The sequence below is a fragment of the Vulpes vulpes genome, chromosome 1 (assembly GCF_048418805.1).
Source record: "Vulpes vulpes isolate BD-2025 chromosome 1, VulVul3, whole genome shotgun sequence".
Taxonomy (NCBI): domain Eukaryota; kingdom Metazoa; phylum Chordata; class Mammalia; order Carnivora; family Canidae; genus Vulpes; species Vulpes vulpes.
Window position 1 is genome coordinate 190,940,832 of NC_132780.1, and position 11,451 is coordinate 190,952,282.

At 36.9% G+C, this 11,451-nt stretch overlaps 1 protein-coding gene across 8 annotated transcripts in view; it reads right to left on the reverse strand.

Annotated features, from left to right (window-relative positions):
* HACE1 (HECT domain and ankyrin repeat containing E3 ubiquitin protein ligase 1) overlaps positions 1-11,451 on the reverse strand; it is a 107,046-nt gene that overhangs the window by 84,811 nt on the left and 10,784 nt on the right. For all 8 annotated transcript variants that reach the window (XM_072738088.1, XM_072738087.1, XM_072738086.1 and 5 more), the window contains exon 5: positions 5,185-5,260. In XM_072738088.1, coding sequence (XP_072594189.1) covers positions 5,185-5,260 — 76 coding nt within the window. The remainder of the gene's footprint in view (positions 1-5,184; positions 5,261-11,451) is intronic.

The following is an 11,451-nucleotide window of genomic DNA, read 5'->3' on the forward strand; positions in this document are numbered from 1 at the left end:
CACAAAAACATCTTTGCAGAGTTGGAAATGTTCAGAATATTGACTGTGGTAGTGGAGACATGGACCTACACAGGCAATAATACTGTACAGAACTTATTATACAGACACGCACACAAATAAAACCAGGTACAAATGAACAAGTAGAGGTGCCTGGGTGGCTCAGTCTATTAAGCGTCCACCTCTGGCTCAGGTCATGATCTCAGGGTCCTGGGATCGAGGCCGGCGTCAGGCTTCCTACTCAGTGGGGAGTCTGTCTCTCCCTCTCCATCTGTCTCTCCCTAGCTCGTGCTCTCTCTCACTCTCTCTTCTCTCAAATAAAATCTTTAAAAATAAATAAATAGAAATAAACATAATATAAATATCCTAGTCACGATATTATACTATCATTCTGTATAATGTTACCATTGAGGGAAATTGAGCAATATATACAGGGCATTCCTCTATTCTTACAGGTATAAATGAATGTACAATAATCTCAACTTTTTTTAGAATGCAATTATTAACTACATGAAAAATGCTATGTAAAGAAAAGTAACTATAGCGAACTATTTGGCCTATGAATAGTATGTATATAAACAAAAAATTAAAATACTGAAACATGATCTAATTAAAATTACAATTATATTGGAAAGGTGTGAGGGAAATGTGCTTGTACATGATGGGATAAGGGAAATGGAGCTGAAAAAGAGAGCAAATAACCTTATCTTCCATAAAGTCAACTGGTGATGCCTAAAACTGAAAAACCAAAAAATAATAGTAGCATGTTATTCAGATGTGAGGAAACAAAATGTTTACATCCATTAAAATAGCTGAGAAGAGCTAATACAAAGTTAGAAGTTTATAGAGCCTGGAGAGCTAAGTCAAGAGAGTATTTCCTTTTCTGGGGGGAGTGTCACAATATACATGTATATTTATTTGAGGTATAATGTCATACAATTCACATCCCATACAATCCATCTATTTAAAGTACACACCTTAGTGGGTTTTGGTATATTCACAGTTGTCAATCATCTCCACAATCAATTATAGGACATTTTCATTTCCCCAGAAAGAAACCCAGTACCATTAGCAGTCACTGCCTATTTCCTCCCTTGTCCTGAGATAGGTAAGATACATGTCTCACCCTGATTTTGCAACTGGGTAAAATAAATTAACATCGCCGTTAGTATGTTTAACTGATTTTTTTTTTTTTTTTTTTTTGCTTTGTTCTTGTAAACCTCTGTTAGAGGCAATGAATTCTCTGACAGTAGTGGGTGGATGATAGAGGTAGCATAATCAAATATCCTATCACTCCTATTGCTTCACTTTTTTTATAATTTTGCTGGGTTCAGAACAAACCAACTTAAGTCTAATTACCTCACCCCTAACAGCAATATGTACAAGGCAAGGCAAAATCTACAAAATCCTGCCATGATTTTATGGTTTATGGTGCTGAATGACAGAGCCTTTGCAGACACCAATCCTTTGGCTTGTTCTTTTGTTTGCCACTATCCCAGGCCATCCTTGACAATGTGCCTTAATAATATTCAGGATGGATGAGCATAAAATGTACTTTATTTAAAAAGTACTAGGACAGTGATTTTGAAGGTGAAGGTGGAAAGGGCAGGCTCTCTACTGCAGGATGTTCTTGAGCATATCATCTGAGGAAAAAGCACATATAGAAGCTAAAGATCTGGAAACTGATCCCCATAACTATTCATGCCAAAGATCTTTGGGAAGTCTCCATGTACCTGAACACCAGTTAAGCTCACCACTCTAATGTAACACACTCTCTTTCATCTCCAAGCCTTCACCAAATCTATTCTGTAGAGCCAAAATTCTCTTCCTCCCCTCCTCTCCCAAGCCTACTACCACCACTTTCACCAGTCTAACTTCTGTTTGTCTTTCTGGCCTCAACTCATGTGATATGTCCCTGGGATACCACTTCCAATGCCCTAGGTGAGGATCGGAGCTCTGCAAGGACTTCCATAGCATCTCCTTCTCCTATCTTGATATTCATTACAGTATTACCACTGCCTGGTAATTTTCCAGTCTTCTTCTAAAGAAAAATAAGATAAAAACATGGAGGGAGGCATATCATAAAAAACTCTTAATTATAAAGAACAAACAAGGGATCCCTGGGTGGCGCAGCGGTTTAGCGCCTGCCTTTGGCCCGGGGCACGATCCTGGAGACCCGGGATCAAATCCCACGTCGGGCTCCCGGTGCATGGAGCCTGCTTCTCCCTCTGCCTGTGTCTCTGCCTCTCTCTCTCTCTCTCTCACTGTGTGCCTATCATAAATAAATAAAATTAAAAAAAAAAAAAAAAAACAAGAGGGTTGTTACATGGGAGGATTGTCTAAATGGATGATGGGCTTTAAGGAGAGAACTTTTTTTGTAGGGGGCGCAGTAGGCAAAGGAGAGGAAGAAGCAGGCTCCCTGCTCAGGGATCCCATGGGATCATGACCTGAGCTGAAGGCAGATGCTCAACCAACTGAGCCACCCAAACGCCCCTGAGGAAGGCACTTGTGATGAGCACTGGATGTTGTATGTAAGCAATGAATCACTAAGTTCTACTCCCGAAACCAATACCACACTATATGTTAACTTGAACTTAAATAAAAACTTGGAAGGAAAAAAACAAACTTTCCTGTCTTCCTTAGAATTTTGGGGACAACAAGGACCAATCAGTCATATTCATGGCTCTATCCCACAACAACAAAGTGCCTAACACATAGTAAGTATTCAAGAAATTCCTGTTGAAAGAACAAATGAAGGAAGAAATATGAGGAGTCCTTTGTGAGGGTAAGCAGCCTAGAATGCATGCTTGTCAACAGTTCTCTCCTTCTGTAAGAAAAATCCTGGGGCTCCTGGCTCCTCACTCAAGTTTTCTTCCAACTCAGGAGCCACTGGCTTTACTGTCCCACGTGTTTGGTGGCAATTATTCAGTTCTTCAGCAACACATTTTCACCATCCCACCTTCCCTCAGCTGATGGGCTCAGCTGCTGAATTAATCCCATCATGGTGGTCTGGGACCAGGTGGAATCATGCTTTGTGGACACAACAGTTTTCAAGAGCAGGAAACACACTATACCAGTCAGGGCCATAGGAGAAAACACCAAGGTTGGTCCCAGGCAGAAAGAGTATAGAGACTATTTTTCTCTAACAAGCGTTGTTAGAATATCTTGACTCTTTAAATATGTGCATTAATATTTTAGGTAAAAATTTGATTTTTAAAACTTTTCTACTCTACTTCCCTTAAAATTCAGGAGTAAAAGAGAAATTAGCAGATAAAAATGTATGTGATTAAACAAATTATGTTAATATTGAACATCTTATCTTGCCTATACTAAAGAGTGTCCTAAGGACAGGTCTATGTAAGTTCCATAGTTTTATAATCCTCAGGAGTAGCTAAGCATCTTGTAGATATCAAGACTATAGTTTTTCTTTTTAGAGTCAGTGGCATTATCTTGTTAATTACATAACAAAATCTAGACTAGCACAGGAATTGTGGATTCCAAATAATTATCATGACTGAGCTTATTCTTTATCTTTAGAAAGTCACTCACAGAATAAAGCAAATCTTAGGGAAGCTGTATTTTAATGCTCTACCACCCTCTACCTTCAAAATGTTTTTAACAGAAAATCCTGAAAACTGGGATCCCTGGGTGGCGCAGCGGTTTGGCGCCTGCCTTTGGCCCGGGGCGCGATCCTGGAGACCCAGGATCGAATCCCATGTCAGGCTCCCGGTGCATGGAGCCTGCTTCTCCCTATGCCTGTGTCTCTGCCTCTCTCTCTGTGACTGTCATGAATAAATAAATAAAATAAAATAAAAAAACCTTAAAAAAAAAAAAAAAAGAAAATCCTGAAAACTGACATGGTATGTAAATTATACTCTTCTTTATTTACAAATTAAATGATTCAGAATCTATAAATTCTACCAAAAAAGATTAAAAAAAAATTTTTTTTTCAAATCAAGAAACTGACTCAACTACAGAGAACACACTGATGGTTACCAAAGGGAAGGCAGCTGGGGGTGATGGGTGAAATAGATGAAGGGGATTAAGAGTACACTTATCATGATGAGCAATGAATAATGTATATAATTGCTGAATTACTATAGAGTACACTTGAAACTAAGAAACACTGTATTCTAACTACACTGGAGTTAAAATTAAAAACTTAAAAAAAATTTTCAGCTTTATTGAGTTATAACTGACAAAATTGTAGAATATTTGAAGTATACAACATACTGATAGACACCGGAAAAGGATTCTCATCATCCATTCAATACATACATCACCTCACAAACAGGAAGGTAGAACTTAATATATAAAATTTGACATTCAAAAAAAAATTTGACATTCATTACAACTTCAAAACAATTTCTCAATAATCATAATTTATCTCTACTTCTAAAATGAATAATGCTCCATTAAATAATGACAATGATTAAAATTTTTAGATTTCAGGTACAGAACTGATGAATCACCACACTATACATCAGAAACTGAAATAACACTGTATATTAACTATACTAGAATTAAAATAAAAATAAACCAAACCAAACAAAAAATAATAAATAAATTTTTTTAAATGTGTGGATTTTAACAATCTTTTCAGAAAGGTCCCACACACCTCCAAATAACATCTATATGGATCAAAAATATATTAACTTATTTTTGAACAAAAAGTGACACAGCAAAATGGATAAAAATACTAGGTTAGGTAAGATACAAGTCTGAAGGATACAGACCAAAATATTAACAGTGATTATCTCTGAGTGCAGAGGATACAGTGAGTGATCATTCCATTCATTACTTTTTTTCCTTTCTGCCTAGCCATCCAATTTTCCTAAAATGTACCTATTAAAATAATTTTAAAGAATGTAATAAAAAATAGCTCTCCTTTAATGAACTCATAACACAGCAGAAATGCTCCTTAAAAATCCCCTGAAAAGTCAGTGACAAAAGCTAGAGGAATAAGTCTTCAAAATAAATGAAAGGTCACAAACAAAAAAGAGAAAGGAAAAACACAGTGAAACCATAACTTCTCTTAATAAATACAGCACAGAACTAAGCCTCAAATCTTTCTGGACAAAGAAGTAACTTGCAGAAACACTTGTACCGCCCTTTGCATTACTTCACCTTCAATATTATTTTCTAAGAAGTATTTTAAAACTCTCAGATAAAAGTCTTAGCACTTACTGCTGTAAGGCCTTCATTATTACAAATGTTGACATCAGCACTGTATTCTAATAATTTACTCATGCATTTCTTCTGCCTGAAAAGAAAAGAGACACAGATAACCGGTATGAGAAAAATAAGCAAATGACAATTATTTTACTGAAATACTGACTACAATCAACATTAGTTGCTGGCAAGTATCCATCTGTAGGTTTTTAAACAAATGCTATAACATTTGAAATAAAATGAAAAATCAATTCTATAATTCAAAATAATAGGATAAAGAAAAGGCACAATGAGAGGTTTTCATGTCATTAGGACAAATTCATCATTCAAAATGCCAAGAAATTTCTAGTGTTGACTAAATACTTGGAATAGTAATCTTCCTTAGAAATATAAGACATGGGGGCAGCCTGGGTGACTCAGCAGTTTAGCGCCACCTTCAGCCCAGAGCAAGATCCTGGAGACCCGGGATCGGTCCCACATGGGGCTCCCTGCATGGAGCCTGCTTCTCCCTCTGCCTGTGTCTCTGCCTCTCTCTCTCTCTGTATCTCATGAATAAATAAAATCTTATAAAAAAAAAAAAAGAAATATAAGACATAAGACATGGAACACCTGGGTGGCTCAGCGGTAGAGCGCCTGCCTTGGGCCCAGGGTGTGAGGGTGTGATCCTGGAGTCCCGGGATCAAGTCTCACGTCAGGCTCTCTGCATGGAGCCTGCTTCTCTCTCTGCCTATGTCTCTCCCTGCCTTTCTCTCTCTCTCTCTCTCTCTGTCATGAGTAAATAAATAAAATTTTTTTAAAAAAGAAAGATAAGACAATGTAAGTCAGGTGGAAGGGGAATGGATATAGCAAAATGTCTCAATGCTGTAGTATCCTACATTCTTGATTGCAAAATACTTAAAAGTTAATACTTAGATGAGTTATAAAAACATAACTACAGAATTAATGAAGTGCATATCTATCCATCCTCCTACCCTATTTCATTTCTCTTTTTGATAATTTTTACTGCGGTAAAATACACAGAACATAAAATTTGTCATTTTAACCATTTTCAAGGGTACAGTTCAGTGGTATTAAGTACATTCATATTACTGTGCAAGCATTACCATCATCCATCCATAAAACTCTTTTCATCTTGCAAAACTGAAACTCTATACCCATTAAACAGTAATTTTCAATTTCCTCTCCCCTTGGCTTCTGGCAACCACCATTCTACTTTCTGTCTCTACAATTTATCTAAGTACCTCATAAAATTGGAATCTTACAGTGTTTATCCTTTTGTGATTGGCTTATTTCACTTAGCATAATGTCCTCAAGGTTCATCCATGTTGTAGCATACATCAGAATTTCCTTCCTTAAGGCTGAATAATATTCCATTATATATATATATAGATATACACACACACACACACACATTTTGCTTATCTATTCATATATCAATGGACACTTCAATTGCTTGTTTTAGCTATTGTAAATAATGCTGCTATGAATAAGGGTGTACAAATATTTCTTCAAGACCCTCCTTTCAATTTTATTGGGTATACACCAAGAAGGGGGATTGTTGGATCATACATTAATTCTATTTTCAATTTTTTGATGACCCATCAAAAATTGTTTTTCAGTGTACCATTTTACACTCCCACCAACAATGTGGAAGGGCTCCATTTTCTCTACATCCTTGCCAACACTTGTCGTTTTCTGCTTTTTGATAACCATACTAAAAAAAAAAAAAAAAGATAACCATACTAATGAGACTGTGTTGGTATCTCGTTGTAGTTCTGATTTGCGTTTCCCCAATGATTATTTATATTGAGATTGAGCATCTATTCATGTTCATACTGGCTATTTGTAGATCATCTTTGGAGTAGTCTGTTCAAGTCCTTTGCCCCCTTGTAAATTGCCTATCCATTTCATTGTGCTCACAATGTTTCCTTTTAGGCTGATCCATTCCTACTCACTACTCAATATTCATCTCAATGTCTGTCTGCTTCATTAAATAATGAAAAACCATGCTTCAGAAACTGCAAGTGATACACACACTATACATATATATATTTATGATATACATTTTATACACACACACATATATGCTTGACTATACTCAGTACTAAATTAAGGAAGCAAGATATAATCCATGGCATGAAGAAGTTCATGATTTCGCTGAGTAAACAGTTATAAGTATAAAAAATATGTAACTCTGTATATGTAATAACATATTATGTACTGTGTGGTACATATAGTATATATACAGTATTAATATATGGGTATACTACATATATAGTACTGTATATAACATATATAAGAATAGATAGCATATATTACTATTTACTCAATTAGATCACAAATTTCTTCATGCCACGAATTGTATATTTCTTTAATAAACTCAGTACTGAGCATAGTTAGCTGCTCTCAATAAAACTTTATTGACTATTAATTATTCTATTTTTTAAGTTAACAGCTAAAATTTTTAATAACTGAATAAATTTTTTAAAAAGAGAACAAATTACTTTTCTAGCTTTGGGTTTTGTATCCGAAATGAAATTAAACATCATTTAAAATCAGCATAATAAGAAAAGAAAGAAAAAGTTCTGACTAAACATTTACAAAGTTTATCTAATACACTGTTCTGAACTTTAGGATATAAACCTTCAATAATCCTGAGACAACAGACCAGACAGCCCTATTAAAATGAATACATTGTTTAAGATATATATGTGTGTGCCTATATCCGTATTGCTGAATTTCAAAAACCTCCTTAAAAGCTGTCTTAGGCCACTGGCCTATTGCCAAAATAAACACTCCGTTGGGAATGGGCCAAATAAATAGTCCTAGAGGGGTACTTGGGGAGATTGCTGAGGTAAAGCAACAATGCTCCTCATCCCAAAAATGAACTGCAAAAGACAGAGAAATATATCGTTTTTTATCATTTAACAATCATTATTGCTACTCTTTCAAAATTTTATTTATTTGACAGAGAGAGAAAGAGATAGAGCACAAGTAGGCAGAGTGGCAGGCAGAAGCAAAGGGAGAGGGAGAAAGCAGGCTCCCCACTGAGCAGAGAACCCAACACAGCGCTCAAGCCTAACCAAGACTCTGGAATCATGACCTGAGTTGAAGGCAGATGCTTAACCGACGGAGCCACCCAGGCGCCCCACATTATTGCTACTTTAGAGAATCTCAGTATGTCAAAACAATCTAAATGGGCACTATTTTGCCAAGATTTAGAGCTAAAATATTAACACATGGGCTCCACCCTTTATGAGGTCACAACCTAGCCCCAAAAAATAAAGAAAAAAATCATGTTTCAAATTTGAACAACATTCAGCCAGCCTAAAAATACACAACTGTAAAGTCTTCTCTTCTAACAATCTCATTTAATCATGAGAAACACTAAATCCTCCTGTACAGGAAGCAACTATTTTCCTGCCCAGATATTGCACAATTATAGGAAGCTTATGGTAACCCAAATGACACAGGAGCAAATCATCCTAGTGCTCTGTGGTAGCTTAATGGGTCTTCCACTGGAAAGGAGGGCAATTCAGTACCAATGCACCCAGCACTAATGGTTAAAGAGAGGAATGCTAAAGCAGGCCAAGAGAATTACACTACTCATCAAACAATAACTGAGGAACAAAACAAAAAACTACCAAAAACTCATGGACAAGCAAAAGGGGCAGAACTCCCCTATGACTTTTGCTTCCCTCTAGACAAATCTGAACTCATAAAAAAATTAGAATAAAAAGCTACTTCTGAAAACATCAGAAGCTACAGGAAGTAATATGTACTCAAAACCACTCAGCAAACATTTATGGAGCAACTCTAAGTTTGTACAAGGCACCCAATAATAAAAACTAAAATAGTCAAGTATTGAATATCAATATTAATCTTTACAGAAACAGAAAGGTATCCAAATTGGATGTTATGTTAGAGTTACAAACTCTTTTTATTCCTTTTCTCTTCATTGCGTTACCATGTGATCAAGTGATTTCGGTCATATTTCTTCATCTTTAAATGTAACAGTCTCCAACTTAAACATTCTCACATCCCCCACCCAAAGAAAAATGTGTTAAGGTGACAGTGATGGATAGCAAATGAAAGGAATCCTTTCACAATGTATATAGGTCTATCAAATCATAATGATGTACACTTTAAAAATCTTGCAATTTTGTTGGTTGTACCTCAACAAAGCTACGAGAAAAAAAAAAAAAAAAAGTTATGGTCTCCTAAATGACTTAAGTCTCTGACCAAAATGGCAGTAGGCATTTTACCCCAGCTGTACACTGATCCCTCCTTTCACTTATAGTTGCTGAGATAGAGTAATAAGGTATTTTTCTATGTGTAATTTTTTGAAAAAGCTTTGTCACTATCCTACCAATACTTGGGATAATGTATCCAGATTGGAGATCAATTCAGAAAGGAATGAATTTGACCAAATCTATGACATTGGGTTTAACACCCTACAAACATAACCAGTGTGCTCATTATTATTTAAAAAGTTGTTTAATCAGCATGTTGTTACCTTGTTACCTATCAGAACAGTGGACAACTAGTTCACATGCTAAATCAAGAACTGGATCAGACCAGATCCAATCAGAACTGGATCAAAGGAGTATGCCTTCTTCTGTCCAATCTAGATATCACTAGGATTCTTATGCTTTTGGCTCCACTTTAATCCTTTTATGTAAAAATTTGGTCTCAGAATGACACAGTGCACAATTTTAGCCCCATAACTATCTCAGGTAGGCATCTATCTCAATTACCAAGAATTCCAAGTCAAACAGGAAACAAAAATATCTTCAAAAGTAATCAAAAAAAGGGATCCCTGGGTGGCGCAGCGGTTTGGCGCCTGCCTTTGGCCCAGGGCGCAATCCTGGAGACCCGGGATCGAATCCCACATCAGGCTCCCGGTGTATGGAGCCTGCTTCTCCCTCTGCCTATGTCTCTGCCTCTCTTTCTCTCTCTGTGACTATCATAAATAAATAAAAAAATTTTTTAAAAAAGTAATCAAAAAAAGGGGGGGGCGCCTGAGTGGCTCAGTTGGTTAAGTGTGTGCCTTCAGCTCAGGTCATGTTCTCAGGGTCCTGGGATTGAGCCTCATATCTGGCTTCCTGTACAGCAGGGAATCTGCTTTTCCCACTCCCTCTGCCATGCTGTCCCCCTCCCCCAGCTCGTGTACACACACACATCCTCTCCCTCAAATAAATAAAATCTTAAAAAAGAGTAATCAAAAAAGAGACACATGGGAATCAACTAAATAAATAAAATCTTTAAAAAAAAAGAGTAATTCAAAAAAGAGACACATAGGAATATACCTTTTTTGGGGGGGGGGGTTAGAGACAAAGGAAGAGGGAGAAAGCGAATCTTAAGCACACTCCATGCCCAGCACAGAGCATGACACAGCCCTGGATCTCAACCCTGAGACCATGACCTTAGCCAAAATCAAGAGGTGGAAGCTTAACCAACTGAGCCACCCAGGTACCCCAGGAATATGCTTCTATATGGAAGTTTTATAAGCATTTGAAACATATTTATAAATATAAGTTCTTCAAGCCCTGAGTCAAAAACTACTTTTTCATTTCAAACAGAATTCCAGCCATTTGGTATGGTTTCTCAATCCAACACAATTTTTTTTTAATATGTATTTATTTGCGAGAGAGAAAGAGAGAGCACATGAGCACAAGAGCAGGGGGAGGTACAGAGGGGGGGAAAGAGAGAATCTCAAGCAGACTCCCCACTGAGCTCAGAGCCCAATGTGGGGCTCAAAACCAGGACTCTGTGATCACAATCTGAGCTGAAATCAAGAGTCAAGATGCTTAACCGACTGAGCCACCCAGGCGCCCCTCAGTTCAACAGAATCTTAAGACATAAAAATAGTGGTAAGTAGAGGCAGACACAGAGATGTGACATCTGAAATTCTCAAAAAAAAAAAAAAGGGGGGAGAAAGAAAGTCTTAAGAAGTGTAGTAGGGTATAAAATAGCATACAATGGGGGTGCCTGGGAAGTTCAGTAGGTTAAACGTCTGATTCTTGGTTTCAGCTCAGATCAACATCTCAGGCTCCCGAGACAGAGCCCATGTCATCGGGCCCCATGTTCAACAGGAAATCTGCTTGAGATTCTCTCCCTCTGCCCCTGCCTGCCACTCTCTCAGGTGCTCTTTCTTTCTTTCTCAAATGAATAAATCTTAAAAAAAAAAAAAAAAAAAAAACAGCAAACAATAACATGAAGATGTTCATAATGAAGACCAGAGCAATCAAGAAAAGGCAAAAATATATTTACATTTTGGAA